This window comes from Diadema antillarum, unplaced genomic scaffold (assembly GCF_040938485.1).
Source record: "Diadema antillarum isolate AM-2024a unplaced genomic scaffold, OU_Dant_1.0 seq00000994_RagTag, whole genome shotgun sequence".
In the NCBI taxonomy this organism is placed as follows: domain Eukaryota; kingdom Metazoa; phylum Echinodermata; class Echinoidea; order Diadematoida; family Diadematidae; genus Diadema; species Diadema antillarum.
This window is the reverse complement of record NW_027271832.1, coordinates 439,060-462,474: the sequence shown is the minus strand read 5'-3', so window position 1 is coordinate 462,474 and position 23,415 is coordinate 439,060. Positions and strand designations below refer to the sequence as shown.

The following is a 23,415-nucleotide window of genomic DNA, read 5'->3' as shown; positions in this document are numbered from 1 at the left end:
GAGTGGAAATCTGGCAGCATAAAATCTCTCAAGTTTTATCCAGGAGATATCTGACACTTCTAGCTGGTTTCACAAGACTTCATTTCAAGTACCATGTACCGCTAAGCTATGTGGTGTATAAATCATGTATCAGTCCTTCATGCTGCATAATATACCGGTACACAGGAAGAAGATGATGATACAAATGTAATACACGCCCTAAATGCCCTATGATGTTGTGACAGTCAAGTGTTTTTGAAGTGTGGACAGAGGAGTCAAACTACACAAGTAAAAATTGCCATATTTTACATAATTGCAAAGTGAAAACTGTCCGTTCAATGTCCCAAAGGAGGTGTTACTCAACCTGGAAAAAGATACAGAAGTCAAATCACACCAGCAGCATAGAATCTATAGGGAAGGTATTCACAACTTTGTTGGTCTGCCCTTGGTAGGGTGGTGAAAACGCCTCTGCCGACCAGTTGCTGAATCACTCAGTCACATTCTACGGTCTGGCCTACATGTCCCCTTCAATCACGTCTCGCGAATGTAAATGAAATATCATTGGTCTTCATCACCAGTGCAGGCTTCTCCACACTGAGCTAGCCATGTCCACAAATTGGTACCATCAATCAATTTCCTTACATTCTCACTAAGAGGAGGCTCTGGGTGATTAGACTTACTGGTGAATGAGGAGTTGCTCTATGCACACAGCTTGTAACATTGATCATTCCCAAATTTGTGCATCACATTCACGGGATGGTACAGACCGATACTTTATATCAAATATATACAGTAGGGTATCTGCTCTTTGTCTTTGAGCAGAACGAAAAAGAAAAAGAAAAAGAAAAACAAAAACTTGAAGCTATGTAAATTTGCACACGTTACAGGATTTTGTCCGGTCCCTTCGGATGCAATTTAGGGTAGGTTGACTGTAGAAACAAAACAAACAAATACTCAGAGAAGAATCTTTTATCAATCAAGCTTGTAGGATGCACATTACAATGATGCCACATCCCTATGAGCAACAACCCATCTGCACACTAACAAACTAACATACAAGTCAATGCATGTAAGTTAGATACTGGTAATCTATTAATACCCGTAGTTACACAATGCCAAACAATACTATTCAGATGATGTATTGGATTTGTTAAAGCGTGAAATCCCTTTAGACCTTGTCCCTGCACTGGACCTAATCCCTTGTCTCAGCTCAAGTTATTGTTCGCGGACTCTAATGGCTGTTGGTCTTGTGCCTATCAATACTGATATTGGCCCACTGGGCAACTGATGTCATATGCTAATTGCAAAGATTTGTATGGTGTAAGACTAATTGTAATAGACTCACACTATGAAACCCTGTTGCTAAGAGTAAAGGGTGCAAAATTAAATGGGAGGCGGCACAGCACAGTGGATTAATTTACTAAGCACTTGCATCCAAGTGGGGTTGGTGTCTTTCATACTCAATGAGCCCAACTGAGCTGATGCATGAACACAATTTGTGAGACCAGGGAGGTGAGACAAAAGGCAAACATAAAATGAAAACATAATATTCTTCAACTTTTCAGGGCATCTTAAACAAATATTAAGCATGACTCCACAAGGGGATATGATAACCTTGTACAAAATTCAAAATTAAAACTGTCAGATTCACATTACTTTCATTTCTTTTTTCTTAAAGCTGGAGATACAATGAGTGCTCAAACGATAATCAGGAACCCATTTAAGTGTAATTAAATGTAATTTAACAGATTTCTTATGCATTATTTTCAGTGCTTAATCGAAACGACAAACTGCTTTATCTGGACACACTTTAGCTGAAACCTCAAAACGGATGCTAACTGTGGAAATTTATCAATACTAGATGAATGCATTTAAGCAAAGTTTGAGGAAAATCAGAAAAGCAATTCTAGAGATATGAATTTTTTTAAAATTTTAATGCAGCAATCGCTGAATACGGAGATTACAACACTATGTAGCATCACATATGGACAGCAAAATATTTTCATTTTTCTAGCAGAATGAAAGAGCACTAGACTTATACTTGACTTATACTTATACTGCACTGAAACCTTAAAAACTTTCAATGGAATTTCCAATATTAATCAAACTTTGCTGATGTGTCAAAGTATTAATATTGCTACATTCACTCAATCCACATACTATTTGGGTTTCATTTCCCTTTAAGTGGGAGCCCTGCTTACAAGGGGTAGAAAAACTTGTTTTCCAACCCCTCTACTGTACTAAGAGACTCGGACAAACAGGCTCTTTGGATCATCTTTAGTAAATATGTGTGATGAGCATGGAATACATTCACATTCATATTTGCAAGGAATCCCTTTCTTGGTGATAAATCACTAACTTTTAGCATTTTTTTTTCCTAAGAGTGATAAAAACACTTTCAATTTTCTTTGTTAAGTGTAGCTTGAGCTTGATGGAAATCTGCTTGATGGAAATCTTTAATACACTGTACATTGTTTGATATAAAATTCCCTCCAGAGAAGCAACTTCCATAGAAACTGAAATGGCTATTACTAGTGAGTGCCAGTGATGTATGTTTAAGAGTGCCTTCAAATAGAGGACTTTGTCGAGAGTGCCATACTCAGGAATATGATTACGTTGAATATGTGAGTCAATATAGACAATAGCAAGTATTGTATCAGGAAAGCTATATCCAAGTTGAGAGGTGGGATTTCACTTCATTTCAATCATTTTTTGCTTTCTATCTCTGAAAAACAAAAAAGGAAAGAAAGATAAAAAGAAGAAGAAAGAAAATAAAATGCTGGAGACGTATATGGGGTTATTACATCCAAGACTTGTAGCACATCTTGATATTCAAATTTGACAGTCGATCTCACCTCTTGTACATTGTACAGTCAACCTCGCTTTAGTTGAATCTATTTGGAAAGAAGAAATAGCTTTGACTTAAAGAAAATTCAGCTTATGAGGGATTAAAATCAACAGTATTGAAAGGAGACTTGAAAGATCTTCAACTTATGCAAGGCTGACTTAAGCAAGGTTGACTACTGTAGTAAGCAAAAAGAAAAAAGTTGGTTGGACAATACAAGGGGGAAAAAAGAAGAGTACATGATCTGTCTTGTAACTTGTCCTACAATTTTGGATCAATATCCCTCATGTTATCTGGATCAGCTTCACAGATTTAAAGACAGGACTGTTTGGTTACAGTCTGTGGGTTTGCTTACCATCTCCACAACCCTGAGTATTCCTGGAAGTGACAAGGCATATGCCTTGTCGAAAGTGCACTGCATGCTTGTTGATGTGGTCTGGTAGGTACTGGTCGTGTGTGTCGTGGTTGTATGAGAGTCGGGAAAGGCAGCTGGTTCTGCTGGGTAGGGGTCAGCCATGGTTGCAGATGGAGCTTGTTATTCCACGCTGTATAAAAACTGCAACTTCAGACCCTGTTTCTGCACACTGTGTATGGGCAAAAACAATGTTCAGTAGCAGCTTGAGTGTAGGAAAATAATGCCTTTTATACTCTCACTGTGGAAGCACAAAATGCATCTTTCAGTTCAAACAGAAGAAGAGGATTTGTATCAAGTGTACCGGTATGTAAAATGCATAGTTCTCTTAGGTTTCTTCACTAAAAGCAATGTGCATATGACAGTGTGGTAGAAATAATACTAATAATACTAATAATAATAATTTAATAATAATAATAATAATAATAATGATAATAATGATAATAATAATAATAATTATAATAATAAAAATAATAATTTGATAACAATAATAATAAAAATAATAATAATTATAATAATAATCATAATAATGACAATCTTAAAAGAGAAAGCACAAAATAATAAATGCTGACAATCCATTTACAAGCAGTAGAGAAATAAAAAATAGAATGAAATCAAACTATTATTTGTGAAATCTACGATAAAGTGTAACTTGAAAATAATCTATACTGCCTTCTTGGTGGGCATCTGAATGTAATCATCACTCAATTTTCTATTATAAAGATGAGAAAGATCATTATCATTGAACAATTTTATGTAATATAAAAGAAGGAGAAAGCATATTTCAATGAGAGGGATTTGATTCAGAATTTATCAGAGTAATACTACAGATCTATAATCTGAAGATCTTTACTACAAACAAGATTATTACACAGGCTAGATGAACAAAAATGATTGCATAAACTTTTACACTATGTTTTAGCTTTAAAGTTAAGAGTAACATCATAGAACTAGACTACATGTAGCAGAAAAAACTACTGTAAATGCTATTATTTTGGCGAGGGTTTGGTTTTCATGAACTTCGCAAGTCAGCTTGCGAATTTATTGCCACACACTGTGTAGTATGGTATGTACATCTTTGTGCACATACTATACAATACTCTTGGTGTCAATTTTGCAAAAATAACATCTCACGAAAGTGTCTGTGACCTCCTCATTCGCGAAAATACCTGTGTGCAAAAATAACAGCTCTTAGTTACAGTAGGTTTTGGCAATCCAGGGCCATACACAGTTTTCTTCTTCCGGTGAGAGTGACCACAATATACTTGCTGATTACTCTGTCACTTTCAGGGATGTATAAGTTGCAAGAGTCTTTGAAGGGTTCAAGTAGTTGCAGAAATCACCATCCAAATTTGGGCTAAGGCTCGTGACATGGATGTGTCAATGGCATTGGCCTCAAACACCTCCTGGGGTAATCTGTTCACATCTTTGATGGTTCTTGGTAAGAAGGAGTTTTGGTGATACGAGTTCTGCGGCAGGTGGAACCAGGTATTGGTGGCTGTGAGTTCTTTCACTGATATGGAGGGAGTAGTTGGAGCTGTTCCTGGATTATTGACCTCAAAATGATTCTTAATTAATATTTTGGATATTTATATAGAATTTATACATTCTCATATGTTTTAACTTCCCTATGATGTCATCACAATGCAACTTTGGTCATAAACTCATAAATAATGAAATAATTGCAATAAGCATTGCCGACTGCCTACACAGAAACAACAAATACCAGTTCAAGAATTGCTCACTGACTCAGCACATGTGTAGGTGCATGGGTAATTAGCCAGCAAATATGTGATGAATTGTCAAGGTACATGCTGAATTCTGTAATGCTTACTGGATCATGCTGCTAGCCCAACCACACCCTACCAGACACCTTTGCGCATGCAGCTGTGCTCTGACAGGCTATGTATAGTTACCTGTTGCTAGAAACTCAAAGCAACTTCACATCACATCAAATGCACGATTCGCCCGAACTTTGTGTTTGATCAGAATCAAACACAAAGTTATGTTTGATATTTGCGTTCAAAATCAAACATCCTTTCAGCTTTGCTTTGGACTTGCTTTTAAAATGCAAAGTTTGGGGTACCATTTGTTGGTGGACTTGTGTGTGATTTTTGGAGTTTCTCACACTTGGACCCACAGGTGATAGATGCATGCCATGCCAGGGCAGTGGTCAGCCTTACAATGCATCAGAGCAGCTGGCGAATTTCAGCAAATAATGTGTGTACGTGAGTCATACAATGTATGGGCATTAGCATTGGGAGTTGCGAATGAATAGTGAATCGGTAACTATAAACCTCTAGGCTCTATAGACTTAATTAAATAGCCGATACTTTTAGTGATAGGTTCTTAGCTTAGACAGGCATCTGGCAATATTTACTCATAATCATACTGTAATTATATAAATTCCTTAGATGAATTGGTTTGCAATGCAATGGCATCACTGAAAAGCTGAAACATGTCAGAATACAATCCTGTAACCTAAAATATGGATCAGCAAGTGTCATTGTATTAAAATTCAAAGGTCATAACAGTGTGTGGCCTGGACTGCCATTGAACTAGATCTAGTTTTAGTATTTTCTTTCTAGAAAATCTAGACATCTAGAATGTACTAGACTAGTACTACTCTAGAGACTATGCACCGTCACTTTTATTGTACATTAGTGACATTAAAAATCATCCTGTTCACCATGTCACCTCTCACTGACGCACGATACTTCTACCATCCCAGGATAGTTTCAAGGAACTGCTGAAAGGGATTACTACTTCAAGGACAAGGTTCAAGGTCCAAGACCCAACCACAGTTGTACAGTTGTGAGTTTAAATAGATTAACGTTACTGATTAAGCCTAAGTTAGACTCTAATTCACCGGCATGTGTGTCTTGATCAAACTCGACTACTGTGTATGGTTGGGTGTCCATAATACCGGACACCTAATGTTTTTCTATCAATAGAAACGTGAAAAATCTCACAATTGGCCTGAAATTTTACTCACGTGTGGAGAAAATACTCCGTATTCACAAGCGCGCACTGAAAATGCGATCTGAGGTACGCGCTCTTAGATGGCGGCTTCGAACGCGTGGGGTGTCATTTTTTCCGCACTCAGTTGCCCTGCTCATTTCCACCGACCACCCTGAGAATACGTATAAAGGGCACTTAAATGCGTTTTTTCGACAGGCCGCTGTTTTTTTCTAGCCGTCAATTTTTCCCAATAATATTTGAATATATTTTGAATCCTTCGATATTACTTTTGAAGGACCGTTTGATGAATTTGAATTGATTTTCATAAGGAAACTTTTCATCGTAATTGAAATAAATTAGATGAGTCGGTTTGTTTTTTCACATTCATTTCTTGTTTTCTGCATCAACTCGTACGGTCGTAGCGGGGCGACAAAATGTTTATGTCATGTGTATGTGTAACGTGTGTGCTCGATCGTACAAGCGGCGGTGACAATTTTTGCGGTCAAAATCGTCAAATTTATTACGGAAGGATACTCTACATCTAACAACGAGTCAGCAAAGGTAGGCCTAGTTATAATATATGTAACGTTAGTTACACGATAAACCTTATTCGATTTTGCTAAATTTCGGTAATTTAGAGGGAATACTTAGTTGTTTTCGCGGCATACTCGTGAAATAGGCCCCACCACTGCGTGTCCATACAAATACTACGGCGGCTCGCCTGTTTATACTCGTGAATTCAGCCCCACCGTGTGGCGTTCATCGGTAGATAAGCACGGCGGTGGGGCTTTCTTCCACAGTATAATACTCGTGAATGCGGCCCCACCAAACGGCGTTTACGCGAGATGCATACGGCGGTGGGGGCCGATTTCCACAGCATAGCATCTTTCGTCCTCCCTTTCTCCCGTTTTTTTCTTTGGTCTTCTCCTTTTTATTCTCGGAAGGACTCCCTAATGTCCCTTGACTAATTTAATGGCCAATTTAATCATAAATACAACCCTACCTAACCCTAAACCCTAACCCTAACCTAACCTTGCTTGCTAACGCACGGGTGCACGCGCACTGCGGTGGGGCCTATTTCACGATTTTGCCGTTTTCGCCACATTTTACTCGGTAGCGTAGCCAAGTGAATAATCGAACACCGTTGCGCGTAGTCCCATGCGTACATTTTCTTTCTGTACGCGCAATGCCATTATAATGCGCGGCCGGTCGTTATGGACCCGGTCGGTAGGTTGGACACCTACCATACTGACTGTAAATTTACATGATAAGAACATCAAAATCAGCCCGATGTCATTCACTAGATCTAGATAGTTTAAATTACTTTCGACTTATGTCAAACACCCTCAAACCGCATAGGTTCTAGAACTATGTTGATAGGAATATAGGTCGTCTTCTCTGTATTGCCATGTTCTGCAGTCGTCGTCTGTCATCGAGTGTGGTGTAGCGAAGACGCCCCTTCAATAACAACACCACTCCACACTTGCTAGATACCAGTAGCCCGTTCCGCGTCCCGCGGCCCGCAGCGCAGCACGCCCCTCGAATTCAGCCAAACCTCAACTCAAGCGTCCCGAAAGTACAACAATCGCTTCAAGAGCTACCGTATATTGCACTTGTCAGCTAGCTCCAGACGGTTCGACAGGTACGGTTCCCGGTACTAAGTACCGTCGTAGTAGTCTGCTGGTATAAATTGACTTTGTTTCAGTTCAAGTGCCTCCATTGACTCATTAACAGAAGGGACGATTTTTCATCAATACTAGTTTGCCCTAGTTTGTCCTAGCAAACAAACAAGATACTATAAAATATGATTTCTTACCAGAAAATTTCACTGTGGTAGAGATGTCACCCCTGTAGTCAAAGAACATTCACGATATACTTATACATGTACAATGCAATATGTATACTAAGTAGCTAGATCTCGATGGATGGGTACGGGTATATGGATGTGTACGTACGGTACGGTACGTACGTACGTCGCGCATACCACGAAAACAGAGACACAGGTACACACACACAGACACACACACACACACACACTGTGCACGTCACACTGATAGGAAGCGTTAGCGTGCCGCGCGCGCACCGCAGGTTTAGTTTAGTTTAGTTTAGTTTAGTTTAGTTTAGTTTAGTTTAGTTTAGTTTAGTTAAAATAGGAGTGTACTGTAACCTTCACAAGCGTGATGTTGGTGGCGCAAGGATCGTAACGACAGCCACGACAACTTTCAATCTTGGTTTTGTAGCTGAGGTACCGGTACACGAGTTGAGAACGTTGTGACGTGCAGTGGCGTATCTAGGGGGGGGGGGGGGGGGGCAAGGGGGGCACGTGCCCCGGGCGCCACCCCTTGGGGGCGCCGAAAACGAAAAAAACGAAAAAAAATCGAAGAAGAAAAAGAAAAAGAAAAGAAAAAAAGAAGAAGAAGAAGAAGAAGGAAAAAAGAAAAAAGAAAAAAACCTCGCCCGGACCGGGAAGGGGGGGGGGGGGGGGGGGAGAGAAAACTAAATCAAACAAAATAACAACAAAAATGACAATGTTTATTGTGTTCACACCAGAATTCCATGTTTTGTAAGCTGAAATTTCGGCTCGCTCGCTGCGCTCGCTAACTGCTCGCAAAAATTTATATATATAAAAAAGAAGATAAAGAACAAAACGTGATGATGACGTGGACAAAATGACAATGTATATTGTGTTCACACATGCCATCGTTAGAAGGCTTTACACGGAGCAGCGGCTGCAATTTTATTTCTTTCGCTCTGAAGCGATCGCCTATTGAATCAAACGAGGGCGCCAAAGGTGTCAAACATACGGGGGGGGGGGGGGCGCAAAAAAACCCAAATCAAACAAGATAAGAACAAAACGTAATGATGACGCGGATATAAACAAATTTCGGCTCACTCACGCGTTCTAATTTAGAGTATTTTTTTTTCAAGTCCTCAGTTTGTTAGTATAAATCGTTATCAAGGCCGTCACTATATCTTGATTAGAATTGTAAGATTTGATAGACAAAAAATGACAAGAATTCCATGTTTTGTAAGCTGAAATACAGCAATTTTCGGCTCGCTCGCCAAAATTTATCCAAAAAAAGAAGATAGGAACAAAACGTGATGATGGCGCGGAAATATACAAATTTCGGCTCACTCGTGCGTACTAATTTAGAGTATTTTTTCAGTACTCAGTTTGTTGGTACAAATCGTTATCTATAAGGCCGTCACTATATCTTGATTAGAATTGTAAGATTTGATAGGCAAAAAATGACAAGAATTCCATATTTTGTAAGCTGAAATACAGCAATTTTCGGCTCGCTCGCTGCGCTCGCTCGCCAAAATTTATCAATATGCTCGCCTCAGTTTGTTGGTATAAATCGTTATCTATAAGGCAGTCACTATAATATCTTGATTAGAATTGTAAGATTTAATAGGCAAAAAAATGACAAGAATTCCGTGTTTTGTAAGCTGAAATACAGCAATTTTCGGCTCGCTCGCTGCGCTCGCTCGCCAAAATTTATCAATCCGCTCGCGTCAGTTTGTTGGTATAAATCGTTATCTATAAGGCAGTCACTATATCTTGATTAGAATTATTGTAAGATTTAATAGGCAAAAAAAATGACAAGAATTCCGTGTTTTGTAAGCTGAAATACAGCAATTTTCGGCTCGCTCGCTGCGCTCGCTCGCCAAAATTTATCAATATGCTCGCGTCAGTTTGTTGGTATAAATCGTTATCTATAAGGCCGTCACTATATCTTGATTAGAATTGTAAGATTTAATAGGCAAAAAATGACAAGAATTCCATATTTTGTAAGCTGAAATACAGCAATTTCGGCTCGCTCGCTGCGCTCGCTCGCCAAAATTTAGCACACAAAAAAGATAAGAACAAAACGTGATGATGACGCGGAAATATACAAAAATTTTCGGCTCGCTCGCTTCGCTCGCTCGTCAAAATCTATCTAAATTTATTACATTTAAATCACCCTCGAAAGACCCCTTTTAAGTGCTTGAAAAAGCACATGTGGACTTTTTTGTAAGTCCCTACCGGGATGGGGTTGGGGTTGAACACTTTTTCAGAAATTAGGGACGCAATTTTCGCGCTTGCCCCGGGCGCCGTTTTCCCTAGATACGCCACTGGTGACGTGAACAGGAAAGTTTGAAGTTTGAAGTTTATTAACTCAACCATCCATCAGAGTCAAAAAGTGTAATACGGGAGTATAACAGTATACAAATATATACAGAAAACAGATTACATGTAATTGCAAACAAAATTATAATATGTATGACATACACGTATACATGTGTAACATATAGATAGAGATAGATTATAATCGTAGAGAATAGTCTGTCTCTACGTGAATTACTGCATGCAGGCACTGCTTGATGCATGTTGTGCCAAGAGAATACTTTAGATAATCAAATTTGGATCCTAATTGAAGGAAAAAGTACAATAATGTACGACAACTAAAATGTATTGGCAAAAGGACATACTTTCTATACAAAACCTCGAGACATTCTACAATGCCTCTCTTTAGCGGAACTGTTAAACAATTCGTCGTGTATTTTAATACGTTCGGGTATACAATTGTCGTATTTACATAGATGATTATACTAATGTTATAAGGTATTTCCGAAAATGCCTTTTGAGATATTTTCGCGCTTCATCTCAAATAGTAGACACACAAACAGATAATGGAATTCATCGACAATTATCATTTTCAGAACAGTGAGTACATTAACGTTCGCGTCCAGTGGATTTGTCACGACCACATTCTAATACTGATACTGGCAATAATGATAATGATGATGATGATGATGATAATAATAATAATAATAATAATAATGAGAATAATAATAATGATAATGATAATAATAATAATAATAATAATAATGATAATAATAATAATAATAATATTGATAAAATAATAACAATAATAGCTGGTTTTGACATAGCGCATTTCACACACTAACTTGTTAAGTATCTCAATGCGCGCTTTAGACTATTTCTTTATATATATATACAGACAATGAAAATGAGATATCGAGTTTTTTTATCGTTTTAACAAATCAGATACTTTTCAAAACACATTCTCTGCTTAAAATTCTATTAACAGTAGGCCTACACTGATTGTTTAACCCAGCATCACTGTGCCACTCCTGCTGACCTTTGTCTTGAATCTTTGGATCTTGACTATCTTTTTTTTTTCGGAACTTCGATAAAGTCAGATTACTGACTTGACTCTCCCACAATTCAGAAAAATCTGAAGCTATCGAGAATTATGACTTTGTGAATCCGACCCATCTTATTATTTCCTTTCGAATGGAGAAAGAAAAAAATACTGAAAACTGCAGATAATGTTTGATAATCTTTACGAGACGATACCAAAACATTAACATTCGACTAGCAACATTTTTTTTTTCCGCGTTTGTACCTATAAACCGCCCAAGTTTACCATGAATTAGCCCGTGATAACGGGATACTTGTTCAATGAACCCGATGACTACGTAGCCCAGGTTAATGATTTTGTCAGTTGGTGTGATGATCATCACCTCTCCCTAAATACAAAGAAAACCAAAGAAATGATCATCGATTTTAGGAAAGGTACTGCACAACACGAACCTCTACGGATTCATGGGGGTGTCATTGAACAAGTTCACGAGTATAAGTACTTAGGAACAGTTGTTGACAACAAACTCTGCTGGAGACAAAAATTGTCTGTCTATTCAAAAGAGATCAAATCAGAGGATTTTTTTTTCTCCGAAAACTTAAGAAGATGCAAGTTGACAGGACCATCTTAACCCTGTTCTATCAATCTGTCAATGAAAGTGTGGTCACCTTTAGCATCATTTGTATTTTTGGCAATCTAACGAATGAACAAAGGGGCAAAATATGATCGAACACGGAAAGTGGCGCAGAGGGTGATAGGCACCAGTGGCGTATCTAGGGGGGGGGGGCAAGGGGGGCACGTGCCCCGGGCGCCACTCCTTGGGGGCGCAAAAAAAAAAACGAAGAAGAAGAAAAAAAAAAACGAAGAAGAAGAAAAAAAAAAACGAAGAAAAAAAGAAAAAAAAGAAAAAAGAAAAGAACAAGAAGAAGAAGAAACTCACCGGAAGGGGGGGGGGGGGCAGAAAACCAAATCAAAAAAAGATAAAAACAAAACATAACGATGACTCGGACAAAATGACAATGTTTATTGTGTTCACACAAGAATTCCATGTTATGTAAGCTGAAATACAATTTTCGGCTCGCTCGCTGCGCTCGCTCTCTAAATTTTATATAGAAGAAGAAGGTAAGAACAAAATGTGATGATGAAGCGGACAAAATGACAATTTCTATTGTGTTCACACATGTAATTTTATATTTAGCAGGCAAAATGTTTCACTGAGCAGCGGCTGCAATTTCTTTCGTTCTGAAGCGATCGCCAATTGGATCAAAAGAAGGCGCCAACGGTTTCGAACATAGGGGGGGGGCGCCAAAAAAATCAAACAAGATAAGAACAAAACGTAATGATGACGTGGAAATATACAAATTTCGGCTCACTCGCTCGTACTAATTCAGAGTATTTCTTCAAGCCCTCAGTTTGTTGGTAAAAATCGTTATCTATAAGGCCGTCATTATATCTTGATTATAGAATTGTAAGATTTGATAAGCAAAAAAATGACAAGAGTTCCATGTTTTGTAAGCTGAAATACAAAAATTTTCGGCTCGCTCGCTGCGCTCGCTCGCCAAAATTTATCAAAACAAAAAGGAGATAAGAACAAAACGTGATGATGACGCGGAAATATACAAATTTCGGCTCACTCGCTCGTACTAATTCAGAGTATTTTTTCAAGTCTTCAGTTTGTTGGTAAAAATTGTTATCTATAAGACCGTCACTATACATTGTATCTTGATTAGAATTGTAAGATTTGATAAGCAAAAAATGACAAGAGTTCCATGTTTTGTAAGCTGAAATACAAAAATTTTCGGCTCGCTCGCTGCGCTCGCTCGCCAAAATTTATCAAAACAAAAAGGAGATAAGAACAAAACGTGATGATGACGCGGAAATATACAAATTTCGGCTCACTCGCTCGTACTAATTCAGAGTATTTTTTCAAGTCTTCAGTTTGTTGGTAAAAATTGTTATCTATAAGACCGTCACTATACATTGTATCTTGATTAGAATTGTAAGATTTGATAAGCAAAAAATGACAAGAGTTCCATGTTTTGTAAGCTGAAATACAAAAATTTTCGGCTCGCTCGCTGCGCTCGCTCGCCAAAATTTATCAAAACAAAAAGGAGATAAGAACAAAACGTGATGATGACGCGGAAATATACAAATTTCGGCTCACTCGCTCGTACTAATTCAGAGTATTTTTTCAAGTCTTCAGTTTGTTGGTAAAAATTGTTATCTATAAGACCGTCACTATACATTGTATCTTGATTAGAATTGTAAGATTTGATAAGCAAAAAATGACAAGAGTTCCATGTTTTGTAAGCTGAAATACAAAAATTTTCGGCTCGCTCGCTGCGCTCGCTCGCCAAAATTTATCAAAATTAAAAAGGAGATAAGAACAAAACGTGATGATGACGCAGAAATATACAAATTTCGGCTCACTCGCGCGTACATGGGGGGGGGGGGGCATTTCATGAAGCAATTCGTCAGATATTTCGTCTGACAAACTGTTAAAAGCTACTGAAATCCTTGCTTCTGATTGGCTGAAAGCAAATTTTGTCCGACAAGTTGTCGGACAAAATGCTTCATGAAATGCCCCTCTGATTTAGAATATTTTTAAAGTACTCAGTTTGTTGGTATAGATAAATCGTTATCTATAAGGCCGTCACTATCTTGATTAGAATTGTAAGATTTGGTAACAAAAAATGACAAGAATTCCATGTTTTGTCAGCTGTAATACACAAATTTTCGGCTCGCTCGCTGCGCTCGCTCGCCAAAATTTATCAAAATTCATTACATTTAAATCACCCTCAAAAGACCCCTTTTAAGGGCTTGAAAAGCATATCATGTGGACTTTGCTTAAAGTCCCTACCGGGATGGGGTTGGGGTTGAACAATAGTCTTTTTCTGAAATTACGGGCGCAATTTTCGCGCTTGCCCCGGGCGCCGTTTTCCCTAGATACGCCACTGATAGGCACATGCATGAGAGCTCCAATCTACGCAGTCGTTGTATGCCAAACGTGTACTATCCAAACTGAAGAAAATAATGACAGACACCTCAGATCCACTCAATGACTGTTTTGTGTTCAACCGTTCTGGAATAAGGTTGTGTCCACTTCAAACTCGTCGAGCACGTTTTGGGCAATCTTTTATCCCAAACTCAATGCATATGTGCAATGCATCAGTTAGACGATAATATTTTGATGGTTTTGGGAATATTTGAGTGTGAAGTTGATATCAAGGTACCTTAGTATTTATGTGAGGTCACTGAATGGCTTTATGTTTTTATGAGTGGATGAGGCTGTGTTGATTGAAGGTATTGTTTGTCAATGGAAACAATTATTGGAATGATCTTTAAATGATCACATTGATTTTTGATGGATGTAATTTTGGATCAGTTGTGTTATAAAATATTCTGTTATTTGGGAGTTTTGTAGTAGGGCTTGAAGTGTAAAGTTTATTGCTATGAGATCTGGCTGTGGATAGTTTCATTACACAGCTGCTGTTCATTTTTGTATATTTGACAGTGCCCGACATTATTGTCCTGATTGAAATGTTCACCGTTTTGTTGGTAGTTTTGTTTGTAACCAGGCTTGTTTGTAACTCATTATTTTGAAACAGTTTATTACAGCTGCGGTTCATTCTTTTTATATTTGGCAGTTTTTGATATCATACAGTGCTTATATAGCGCTTTAAGGAGAGGGATATTTTTGATTATTGATAATAGTGTTTTGATGAAATGTTTATTGGTAGGTGCTTATGTTGGTTTTGTTTGTAACTCATGTTTTGAAACAGTTGTATAGCTGCTGTTCATATTTTGTATATTTGGCAGTGTCTGACAATATTGCTCTGATTAAAATGTTTACCGGTATGATGATGTCAGTTTTTGTTTGTAGCTCATAGATTCTTTTTTTCCCCTTGTTTCATCTGCATATACGTGCTCCAGGGAACAGAATTATGGGCCAGGGACAATAATTTCAAATTTCTCTCTCCTCCTCTCTCTCTGTCTGTCTGTATCTCTCTCTCTCTCTCTCTCTCTTCCTCTATCTCCTTCCTTGGTGTGGGTTATGGAGCAAAGGGTTTTGGGTATATATTGTAAGCATAAATGTTGAAATAGTATTATATATAATTATGTTTGGAGGGATTTGATGTATTTATTTAACCTTATAATAGGGAATATTAGAGGGTTTATTTAGTTATGTTATGTTTGATATTCAACTGGTTGTTATGCTAACTGAGACTCATGTTAGTTATTTGGGTGTGTGTGTGTGTGTGAGTGTGTGTGTTATTTTGAATTTTCTGATATAAGTTTTGTTTGTAGTATTATGTTATTATTTTGTAAATTCAAAATTGGGGGCTGAGAATGGTTGAAGTATAGTTTGATTTATATATAGGGTTATAAAGAATTGATATATTGTATATGAATTGTGTAATAGATTTGTATAGGGTGTTGTTTGTTTTCATTGTGCTTATCATAGACGTATAATTATGTAATTGTGATGTAAACTATGTGTACTGTTACGATCATTTTGTTGCAATGTAAAGCCAGTGGAAGCCAAATTTCTATGTCTGACATAGACCAATAAAGAAATGAAATGAAAAAAAATGAAATGAAATGAATTATACAATATTGGGAGTTCTTCTGATCAAACAAGCAATTCTTTACAGAAATCCAGGTAACGTGTTACAGTGTGGATTACGTATATTTCAAACCCCAAAACTTACACCCAATTTTTAATATTGGCAATCAACTCGAGATGAATGTGAATTTAAATTGTTAGACAAAGAGATGCAATTTCATTTTGATCTTCAAGGAATATAAGTAGCTCTTTGTGCTTGAATTAATTATTTATTCATAACTTTTTAAAAGCTAATTATACTTAAAAGTTGCTCCTAATATACGTAATATCACGGGAGAAATGTTTCCCACGTTTCCTCTGAAAAAAACCCACTTACATTTGTCTTCGTGGAATAGCTACGGTATAAGATGTCACATAATTATGGCTATAATCAGAAAGAGCGTTTAGAGCTAGCATCGCGTATACAATCGTTCGCACTTCCTGCAATGATTAGGACAACAATATCATCAGCCTATACAAAAGAGTAAATGGATTCATATTAATATCAATTTCATTCTCATATAAAACAACCATGGACTGACAAAGAAAGAGAGCTCAAACCATTGTATCTCTCTTGTAAAAATGATCTAAAATCATTAAGGTATACAGAGGAGAGCAAATAAGACTGGAGGCTAAATTCCACCTTGCCTTATAGTCTATACATTGCTTTAAAAAAGGTTTGATTTCTTATCACTATGAATGCAAAATTTAAAGCATTGTCATAAACTTTCATTTTTACACGCAGCAATAAGTATTTTACCATGAACTTATAATATTGTAATAGTCCCTTGTACAGTCCCAATGAACTTCTATCAAGTAAGTCAAATGTCTTTTTATAGTCTACAAAAGCACAATACATTTTCCTTTTGTTGTTGTTGTTGTTGTTGTTGTTGTTGTTGTTGTTGTTGTAGTAGTAGTAAATGCCAATTAACGATTGTATGCGATGAGAAAATGTGATCGATCGTAGAATAACCTGATAGGAAACCGGCCTGTTATACTTCGCGGAGCAGATCGTATATTAAGATTCGATGAATAAGCCATCTCAGTTCGGAGTTACACTTTGCGCATGAGCAGACAAAGATCATTTGTGCCAACAGGGCAATTTGGTTTTGAAATTCACTGAGTTAAAAATCTGTGACGTAATGATTATTCAAGTATCTTTCTAAATGTCGCTTGCCATCACATCCACCTGACAGCAAAAGTGGTATTTGGCAATATCGGAAAATGTGTGTTAAGCCTTCAATGCCAATTAATGCTATGGATGCTTCACAATGACTGCGTTGATCATGGATATTTTCTGACCACCTGGTCTACGCAAGTTCAACCTTTACAGTGGATTGAAGACTCCCACGTATTGTTAAATTATGTCGGGCAAGCTACAAGCAGCTGCATTTTTTTTTTTCGCTTTGAGAACAAGTGAAGTGCCTAAACAACTGAGAGAAAAGAAAGGTCATTTGTCCCGTGTGCACATGAGCTAACTCCGAACTGGCTTACACGAAGTAATGAGCTCAGGCAGTGAATTAGCTTTAACCGGAGGGCCAAACCCCAAAAAGTCGCTTACTTAACGAGTGAGTTGCACTCTCTCTACAAACTAAGTAGACCATGCTTATTTTCAAGTTTTTATTGTAACAAACAACATTCCACTGGTCTACCTCAAAAAATTTGTTGCGAAAGCCTCCAAATCCAAGATGGCGTCCAAGATGGCCGCCATATTTACTGAATTTGTTATTTGAAAGATAGAATTTGATTGAAAGATCAGATTTCAACAAATGTGATGTCATATGAAAGAAAATAAAATTTTCTACAAGTTGATACCATTTTTGTGGGTTATTGTGATAAGTGGATTGAGATTTTAAGGAAAAATACTCATTTTTTGATATTTTTCTGAAAAAAGGAAAATCATGAAAATGCTTGATTCAGCATAAATCAGAGAAAGACTGAAGGATTATCTTGAAACGTTTCAAGAATTTTGTTTGACATATAATTAATATTTGGAGAAAATTAGGGGTCATTACCATTTTTGGTTCAGGAGTTATAATGTCTCAAACTTGAAAACTCACTATGTAAAAATGGCCACTTTAGTTGTGACAATACCTTGTTGGTCGTAAAAAGAGCCTGCGCGCGCCAAGACTACTACACGTACCACTGACACTGGCGCTTGTAGCAGTGCCAGTGGTGCGTGTAGTAGTCTTGGCAAACGCAGACATTTTCTTTGACCAACAAGGGTTTGTGCCTCCAAACTAACTTTTCATACCAAGTGGTAGCTCAGGTGACGCTGATTGCTATTATTTCAAAGTAGATTGTTCTGAAGCAGATGAGATGAAGCAAAAATATCTTTCAAATAGAGGTAGAAGCTTGAAACAACCTTGCTATAGAAAGTTTAAAACAAAATCTGGATCAATCACTCAAAAAATTCAAGATTGCAGGCCATCAAAACTGACATAGTGTATTGCGCCAAAGTAAATGTATCATTTCGATTTTGATACAATTTTGTCTGTTTTGCTGTCTATTTATATGGTTTTTATATATTCTGAACATTTTAATGCTATTTCAAACCAGTCATCTTAGGTTTTTACGGAGACATTTTTTTTTTCAGAATGCACCATGAATATTTCTCTAAAAAGTAAAAAAAGAAAATAGATTAAAAATGTTTATGAAAACCATGCAGAAATTAACATCTTTCCCATGTAATCAATATTTGGAGAAAATTAGAGGTCAGTATTGTATTTGGTTCAGGAGTTATAATGTCTCAAACTTGAAATCCCATTTTACATATTATGCATTTACACGCATCTGTTCCCAAAGACGTCACAGAGGGTCAAATCCAAGATCGTACTTACTTTTCGAGTTCCACTCTCTCTATAAACAAGACCATACATAATATTAAGCATACTAAGCAATGTTCCGTAAGTTCACCTCAATAGATTTGTTGCAAAAACCTCCAAAGTACAGATGCGGTCCAATAGGGCCGCCATTTTTATTGAAGTTAACATTTCAAACATAAAATTTGATAGAGACATTGGATTGCAACATATTTGATGTCATATGAAGGAGAGTAAAACTTCCTAAAAGTTGATACCACTTTAGCTGTGTATTGTGATAAATTGGGGGGGGGGGAATCCATATTTTTATATTGTTTTGAAAAAAGGAGTAATGTGAAAATGCATGATTTAGTATTTATCAAAGAAGAACTGAAGATTATTTTGAAACCTGCGATTGAGATTGAGATTTACTGAGATTGAGACATAATTCATATTTCTGGAATTACAGGCAATATCATACACTATTGACAAGTTAACGTCTAAAACTTGAAAAAAAAATACATTTATGCATTATAAATTTTGCATACAATGTGTTTACATGGTCACATGTAATACTGTAACGGTCTAGTGACTTGCAAGTACCTGCAAACTAACTTTTCACGCCAAGTGGTAGGTGACGCTGATCGCTATTACTGTAGCATTTCATCATAGTAGATTGTTCTGAGGCAGATAAAATTGAACAGAAAGTATTTTCCAAAAAGAGATAGGAGCTTGGAATTTGGCACAAATTTTGTCAATGTGTAATATTTAGCGATAAAAATAGTATCCACACAAAATTCAAGATGGCGGTAATTAATCGAGGTTGTCGTTCAAGGCATTATTTACCATTAGTGCACGTAAAACAAAAACCCAGCTTTACTTAATTCCTCAAACTAGTTCTGAACTGTGAGTTAATTAGGGATAGAACAACTAATGTACAAACTGAAATCAGTATACTAGTAATTAAAGCTAAATATTGTTAAATATACTAATTAGATCTGATAAGAATGTTTTTTTTAATATACTAAATTGTCAACAGTTATGGCTATGGTTTCTTGAAAAGCAATGGTGATATCTCCGTTTGTTTTAGGCTTTATTATAATTTTTTTACATGGTAGAATGTTTTGTAATACAATAACCTGCACATATAAATGTGATATCTCTCCCAATGGTAGAATACCTTTAGTGTGTTGCGTCAAAGTTAAATCTCAACTTATAACTTATAATTTGATATATTTTTGTTAATCTTCTATTACATGTTCCTATACATCCGAACGATATTGTGCTAGTGTAAACCATATTGAGGGTCTTTTTTTTTGGGGGGGGGGGGTGGAGCTCATTCCAGTGTTTGGGTAAGGCCCAATCTTTGATAAAAAAGAAATGCTTCTGTATCAAAGATATGCTTTTTTACTTGTATGTTACTCTGCTGTTGTAGAAACGCCTGAATGATGATGGTATATGTGTAATAATGTCTGATCCGTAGATGTCCTTGAAAGCCCTTCTGATCCGAACCCCCCCCCCCCCCAATTAAAAAAAAAAAATCCGACATGGCGGCAATTTCTCAACTTTGTTGTGCGAAATGTGTTGTGCGAAATTACTTTTCAGTATATTGTTCGAATAAAATTGTCCAAATTGATTATTCGTGCTGTATATTCACATTTACAAATAAGCATGCTGAAACTGTATTTTCTGTTACCAGATTTTTCTTACATTGTTTTTAGGCTGATTTCATGTAGGTTATAGTGTCACAATTGATCTGAGCTTATGCCATTGGTAGATGCTTTCCCATATTACATATCAGGATCACTCGAGAGTGAAAATGTTCATTTTCATTCATTTCAGAGTAACCTCGGGGATCACTCGAAGAGTGACAAGTGATCCCTAAGGCAGGGCTCGACACTAACGGTGGTCCGGAGGCTCGGGGCCACCAAAAACGCACGTCGGGCCACCAAAATGTCAGAAATGAAGAACATAGGTGGCCTGATCAGGCCATCAAAAAAGATCGGATATTTGCCTTTGGGCCACCAAAAATAAAAGTTAGTGTGGAGCCCTGCCTATTAAGGTCACTCTAAAATGAGTGAAAATGAACATTTTCACTCAAAAGTCACTCCAATTTCACTCTAAATTCACCGTTTTCTTGTTATTCACTCCTCACATCAAAAGCAAAAACTTCCACTCGATTTGGTTGTTTTTTTTTCTTTTTCGGAGAGTAGAATATCACTGGTCCTAAAAATGTGTCCATAAAAACCTAAGACGGTTTAAGATAGCACAACAGACGAAATTGTATCAAAAACGAAATAATACATTTACTTTGGCGCAATTTTATACACTATGTCAGCTTTGATGGCCTGCAATCTTGAATTTTTTGAGTGATTGATCCAGATTTTGTTTTAAACTTTCTATAGCAAGGTTGTTTCAAGCTTCTACCTCTATTTGAAAGATATTTTTGCTTCATCTCATCTGCTTCAGAACAATCTACTTTGAAATAATAGCAACCAGCGTCACCTGAGCTACCACTTGGTATGAAAAGTTAGTTTGCAGGCACAAACCCTTGTTTGTCAAAAAAAATGTCTGCGTTTGCCAAGACTACTACATGCACCACTGGCACAGCTACAAGCGCCAGTGTCAGTGGTGCGTGTAGTAGTCTTGGCGTGCGCAGGCTCTTTTTACGACCAACAAGGTATTGTCACAACTAAAGTGGCCATTTTTACATAGTGAGTTTTCAAGTTTGAGACATTATAACTCCTGAACCAAAAACGGTACTGACCCCTAATTTTCTCCAAATATTAATTATATGTCAAACAAAATTCTTGAAACGTTTCAAGATAATCCTTCAGTCTTTCTCTGATTTATGCTGAATCAAGCATTTTCATGATTTTCCTTTTTTCAGAAAAATATCAAAAATGAGTGTTTTTTCCTTAAAATCTCAATCCACTTATCACAATAACCCACAAAAATGGTATCAACTTGTAGAAAATTTTATTCTCTTTCATATGACATCACATTTGTTGAAATCTGATCTTTCAATCAAATTCTATCTTTCAAATAACAAATTCAGTAAATATGGCGGCCATCTTGGACGCCATCTTGGATTTGGAGGCTTTCGCAACAAATTTTTTGAGGTAGACCAGTGGAATGTTGTTTGTTACAATAAAAACTTGAAAATAAGCATGGTCTACTTAGTTTGTAGAGAGAGTGCAACTCGACCTCTGTTTTTAGCTTTTGGCCCCCGGTTATTTCCGATACAACTCAAGAGGGTGCTATACCGATACATCATTCTGTTATTATCGGTAGAATAAGGTGAGCATTTACCTAAGCTATATATATCACCCAACTTGAGAGTATGGATTTATAACTATTTTTTTAACAATTCGTTTAAAGTCATATCATCCCCATACAATGATGAGCCTTGTTATTGGCATTTTTGAGACGTTTGAGTTGCTGTATACTTCAGACTCCTCATTGTTCATATACCACAATGTCATAATAAAGATCTTTTAGGATAGGACAATTATGAAATAATAATAATAATAATGATAATGATAATAATAATAATAATAATAATAATAATAATAGTAATTATACAATACAATGATAAATACAATTTCTATAGCGCCATTTTCCATTCTGATTAAATACTCAAGGTGCTTTACACTACTGAGCAAAAAGACTGAAAATACATAATTATAAACCATAAAAGAAGAAGACTGATTACCAGGTTTAAGCTCTTAAAGTATTGATGCAAATTTTCTATTGAAATGTTGGAAGAAGCTTTAGCTCCTTTATTGTGTACTCTTTCGAATTTTCATTTTCGAATTCCTTATGTTATTACGAAGTCAGCTATTATAGGAAATATACTTTCTTCTTTGATCCCACAATGCCCTTGCCGAATGCTTTCTTCTCATCCATGTTATCTGATCTCTTTTCTCGACATTTCTTGTTTAATTTGCATATAGGCTTATTATTGGCCGCTCAAGAACTGTTTCGGGGAAATTTTAGAAACTTCAAAATTTCAAATGTGATTTTTTTTTTCATGCGATTTGATCAACTTTTCAAAGTTGCACTAAAAAAAAAGATACTCCTTCTTTTCAGACTATAACTTTCAACTGCACTTGAATTCTACTTAACCCGGGTCATTTTTGCGCCCGCTCCGATGAGTCGAGTTTATAGGACTATAATACAACGGTATAAAAGCAGAGAGAGAGAGAGAGAGAGAGGAAGGGAGCTTTCGCTTTCCTTTTATCTGACTATGCATACGTCGTGGCCTTATTGAAATAGCACAGAAGGGAGAACGGAATGCTCCATTCGAGTGGATTCGAAGCTGATTCGGTTCCGGTATAACCGAGGCTAAGTACGGTTCCGGTTAAGCCTCGGTTACACCGGAACCGAATCAGCGCTGCGATTCCACCCGAATACAGTACATGTGGATTCGGGAGCATTCTGTTCTCCTTCCCCGAATGGGCGAATTTCGGGAGGGATTCTGGAACATTCGTGAAGGGATGCTTGTTTTGAAATGTTCAAAACCAGCCGAATACCCTCCAAAATACTCCCGAATGTGGCCCCGACAAATTCTATTCGGGCCACATTCGGGATGTATTCGGATGGAATTCGGTTGGATTCGGGGAGGCATTCGGGGCATTCTGGGAAGATTCGGCCTACTC

At 37.0% G+C, this 23,415-nt stretch overlaps 1 protein-coding gene across 1 annotated transcript in view; it reads right to left on the bottom strand.

Annotated features, from left to right (window-relative positions):
- Positions 1-8,093, bottom strand: part of LOC139742284 (MARVEL domain-containing protein 1-like) — a 41,363-nt gene extending 33,270 nt beyond the window's left edge. The window contains exons 1-2 of the mRNA XM_071652862.1: positions 8,014-8,093; positions 3,180-3,408 (exon numbers count right to left, since the gene is read on the bottom strand). Coding sequence (XP_071508963.1) covers positions 3,180-3,341 — 162 coding nt within the window. The 5' untranslated portion in view covers positions 3,342-3,408; positions 8,014-8,093. The remainder of the gene's footprint in view (positions 1-3,179; positions 3,409-8,013) is intronic.
- Positions 8,094-23,415: the final 15,322 nt, after the last annotated feature.